This window comes from Papilio xuthus, unplaced genomic scaffold (genome assembly GCF_000836235.2).
Source record: "Papilio xuthus unplaced genomic scaffold, Pxut_1.1 DF827679.1, whole genome shotgun sequence".
Taxonomy (NCBI): domain Eukaryota; kingdom Metazoa; phylum Arthropoda; class Insecta; order Lepidoptera; family Papilionidae; genus Papilio; species Papilio xuthus.
Window position 1 is genome coordinate 196320 of NW_013530970.1, and position 3892 is coordinate 200211.

Below are 3892 nucleotides of genomic sequence, written 5' to 3' on the forward strand. Positions count from 1 at the left end.
CCAACGTCCATACCACGTTGAACACACCGGTTCTCGTCCGATCACCGAAGTTAAGCAACGTCGGGCGCGGTCAGTACTTGGATGGGTGACCGCCTGGGAACACCGCGTGATGTTGGCTTTTTGTTCATTTTTTTAATACAAAATTCAAATTATTCTTTTACGAAGCGATTTTCAAAGTTCATTTTGTAATTTTCATTAATCATATTAGTAGACGTAGTAGAAAAAGTGCTTTTGTTTAGTTTTGAGTTCTAAGGAAACATTGTAATTTTTTTTTCCTATCTCCTCGTATTTATGATATCAAGAACCGACGTCATGAAACATATTTAAATAATGTGTAACAATGTTAAAGGAATGTGCTTCAGAGCTGACGAACCAGAGTATGGTGGCGCAGCTGGAGAACCGGCTGGACACAGCTATGAAGAAGTTCAACGCGGCCAACAGCGACAACTACACCATGCGGCTGCAGATCGACTGTTTGCTGCGGGATCGGTGAGTACACCATATTGCTTAAGTAGAAACTAACACAAGTATTTGAATTGAACTGGCACGTCGGGGGTAAGAAGACTTATCTGCCAGACGTGGCAAGTGTACTGCTAATCAACTACAACCATTGTTATTATTACTACAACTTTGACACATGACTTAGTTTAGTTTTATTCGTTTTACTGCCTTTGTCGAAAACTTTCATTATGTCATATATTTGTGATAATAGAGAAGTTTTTGCCTCAAAATATTAACGTACAATATTGAACATTGTCAGTCAGTTCTTCAACACGATGTGGCGGAAGCAGCTGCGACGGCTGATGGCGGGCAAGGCGCAGCTGCTGGAGCTGGTCGAGCAAGCTATTGGCGCGCACGAGCTACGAGAGGAGAGCTGCGCGCGGCTGCACGCGCTACGCGAACAGGCCGCGCAGCAGTACAGGAAGCACTGCCTCGTGAGCGCATATGTTCAATTTAACTTAAATACAATATGGCCACTTACAATTTGGCTTTTGTCTTTTTAAATAAATAAATGTGTAATTTAGACGATTTTAAAATAGCCCCTGTCATAAGGAAATAGCAGCGACATTTTTGTTGCATCTATGCCACATGCCACATGAGCTTGAGCAATGAGTAACAATGAGCGTGGTTGTGTCGTGTCGTGCCAGGAGGTGCGCGAGCTGCAGCGTCAGCTGGAACACAGCGTGAAGCTGGAGCAGTTCCTGCGCACGAAGGGAACGGTGCGGCTGACGGCGGCGGACGCGCGGGCGGAGGCGCGCCGCCAGCACCGCAGCGAGCTCGAGGCGCACGCATACAACAACCACCTCAACATCCTCGATGCTATCAAGGTCACCACAACTGTACATTGCTGTATCGTTATATTAAAGGTGGATTTTGTGGTGTTTTACTAGTATGTGACCACTAGATGGCGCTATCTGTATATGAGATAGATTTGAATGGGAAACTTTAACTAAACAGGTGTATCACACAAGTGCTGCATTAAGAGGTTTGGGTTGTGCAGGAGTTCACCGGGGAGCAGGAGCTGTGTCGGCTGCGGCAGGAGTTCACGCGGCGGGAGGAGGAGAACTACGCACTCTTCAACTACGTCAACGAGCTGCACGCCGAGCTCACCGCGCTCGCTGACAGCGTCAACCAACTCAATGACGCCATCGGTCAGCACGCAAATATGTCCCATCATATAGTTGTATTTTAATCGGTCGGAACTCTCAAATACGAAATGTATCTACTTATACTTTATTGTATCAGACGACGAGAAAGCGAAGCACGAGGCGAGGATGTACAAGCAGCAGGACAGCGTGGAGGCGCTGCGCGGGGAGCTGGCGCAGCTGCGCGCGGCCCGGGAGCGCGCTCAGCTGCACTGCGCCACCAGCGAGCACGCGCTCGACACCTTGCTGCGCCGAGTGCGCGAACTGGCGCAGTTAGTGCTTACACATCTATACTTGGAGCTTAGAAAACTGCTTTTTGTAGGGCGATGTTCGGTTGGATTGAGGTCTTCGTATGAAATAAAATCGTGTCGTGCAGGTCGTGCGAGTGCGAGTCGCTGCCACTGCTGAAGCTGGTGGGCGGGGCGCTGGACGCGTCCGCGAGCAGCGCGCGTCTCTACCTCACCAGCCTCGAGCACCGGCTGCGGGAGACGGTCGACCTCATCAAGATGGACGAAGTAAATCCATTGCAGTTAAACCTTGTTGCGATGATATCAGAAATGTATACATCTGTCTGTCCGTCTGTCCGTCAGGTGCTGCAGCGTCACGCGGAGGCGAAGGCGCGCACTCCGCCGCCCGCACGCCGCGCCCGCCGCGCCCCGCACTCCCCGCGCCCGCCCCGCGCCATGCTCGCACATGCATAGACATGCACGCGCACACCTGCATGCATATCTCCGCACACAATATGCACACTGCTCATTGCACGTGCACCTAGTCCTTGTCAGACACACTTTTTTCAATATAACATTAAGTTAGCAAAGTATTTGATTGTTGGATTGTATAAGTTATAGTTATAGCAGAAATAAAAGAAATGTTTGAAGTTCTTACATTATCATCATATAATTAAATCTATATTTCATCACAGATTGTAATCCTCTTGTTGTCAGCATCCTCATCTACAAACAATAAACGAATACTTAAAATAAATAAAAAAACAACTATAAAACAATCTGAAAAACACTTATTGATAAAATGATAAAATTTTAAGAACAGAGAGCCTACAAGAAATATTGGGGAAGCGCGCCTTCGTAACGTAATCGACAAATTATGTTCAAATTTGTAATGAAAACTGTAAACTCCCAGCACGAAGTTAGTTTGACTCGAGTCACAATGTTAGTTGGCGACAAGTACATTAGAGAAGGCGACATCTGGTGACACAAACGTGAACAATGACAAAGTGTCAGACAGAGTGAAGTGAAGGTACGTACGCAGTGTTGTGCTGGTGAACGAGTACAGGCAGTCCTCGTGCGACGATGCTGCAGGCTATCATGGTGAAGGCGGTGTGGGAGCGCGCGCCCCTCACCGCCCCCAGCACCTCCGCCTCGCGCTCCCACACCGCGTCACCACCTCCACCTCCACCTCCACCTTCACCACTGCTCTCCACCTTCGCCTCTGAAATATAATTGCCTTTTAAGTGGGTTACTAATATTATAAATATGAAAGTTTACATGTATGGATGGATGTTTGTTAGAAGGTATTTCCAGAGTGGCTTAATGGTTCTCAATGAAATATGGCAGATATAGAACTAAGTCTGGAAGAATACATAGGCTACTTCCTAATTATTTTTGGTAATTATGCGGTGCCGGAGACGCGGGCAAAAACTATGATTAAACAACGCCTCAATTACTCAGTTACAATATAGCTTTACTGAGCAAAACTCATTGAGCCAGCAGTTAAGTCGTATACGTTACATGTGGGCACAATTTGGGGGTTACAGGGGGCGTTTGTGTTGTAATTACCCAGGATGCCCTGGCTCCAGTTGTCCTTGGGTACGGCGTGCCAGGGTGCTGGTGGCGGGGGACGTGGCGGCACGCACAGCGCCAGCAACGCGCTCACCGCCTTGTCCACCTCCAGGTCCGTCACCTCCCACAGCATGCCCACCACCAGCGGGCTGCACAAAATACAAACAACTGTGAGAATATTTTGTGGTTTTTGGAAAGTAATGCATTGTGTTTACCGCGAGGACTAGTTTTTTATCGTGTGGGATTTCCCATCCCCCCCCAAGGAAGTATGGGTAAAGCATTTGCTTTACCCATACTTCCTTTTATAGAAGTAAAGTTATATTGGGCTTATACTGACTAAGACCTCACGATGGTCGACCTCAGTACTAATGAGGGGTCCCCGGACATCCAACGAGTGGGGGGTGTCGGTGTTACCACGCGGCGATGTGCAGATGGTGGTGTGCGGGT

General features: G+C 48.2%; 2 protein-coding genes across 3 annotated transcripts in view; one reads left to right on the forward strand and one right to left on the reverse strand.

Annotated features, from left to right (window-relative positions):
* Nucleotides 1–237: 237 nt before the first annotated feature.
* Nucleotides 238–2347, forward strand: LOC106117538 (outer dynein arm protein 1). Its single transcript, XM_013311900.1, has 6 exons — nucleotides 238–489; nucleotides 761–935; nucleotides 1149–1328; nucleotides 1502–1652; nucleotides 1747–1918; nucleotides 2023–2347. The coding sequence occupies exons 1-6, from the start codon at nucleotides 341–343 to the stop codon at nucleotides 2345–2347; spliced, it is 1152 nt and encodes a 383-aa protein (XP_013167354.1). The 5' UTR covers nucleotides 238–340.
* A 145-nt stretch (nucleotides 2348–2492) lies between these two features.
* The window catches only part of Sse (extra spindle pole bodies like 1, separase), a 5540-nt gene continuing 4140 nt past the window's right edge, over nucleotides 2493–3892 (reverse strand). Inside the window, exons 12-14 of one of the 2 annotated variants that reach the window (XM_013312035.1) lie at nucleotides 3443–3594; nucleotides 2912–3095; nucleotides 2493–2599 (exon numbers count right to left, since the gene is read on the reverse strand). In XM_013312035.1, coding sequence (XP_013167489.1) covers nucleotides 2596–2599; nucleotides 2912–3095; nucleotides 3443–3594 — 340 coding nt within the window. In that variant the 3' untranslated portion in view covers nucleotides 2493–2595. Of the gene's footprint in view, nucleotides 2600–2911; nucleotides 3096–3442; nucleotides 3595–3766; nucleotides 3871–3892 lie in introns of those variants that run through there. The other variant, XM_013312036.1, reaches the window with a different exon arrangement.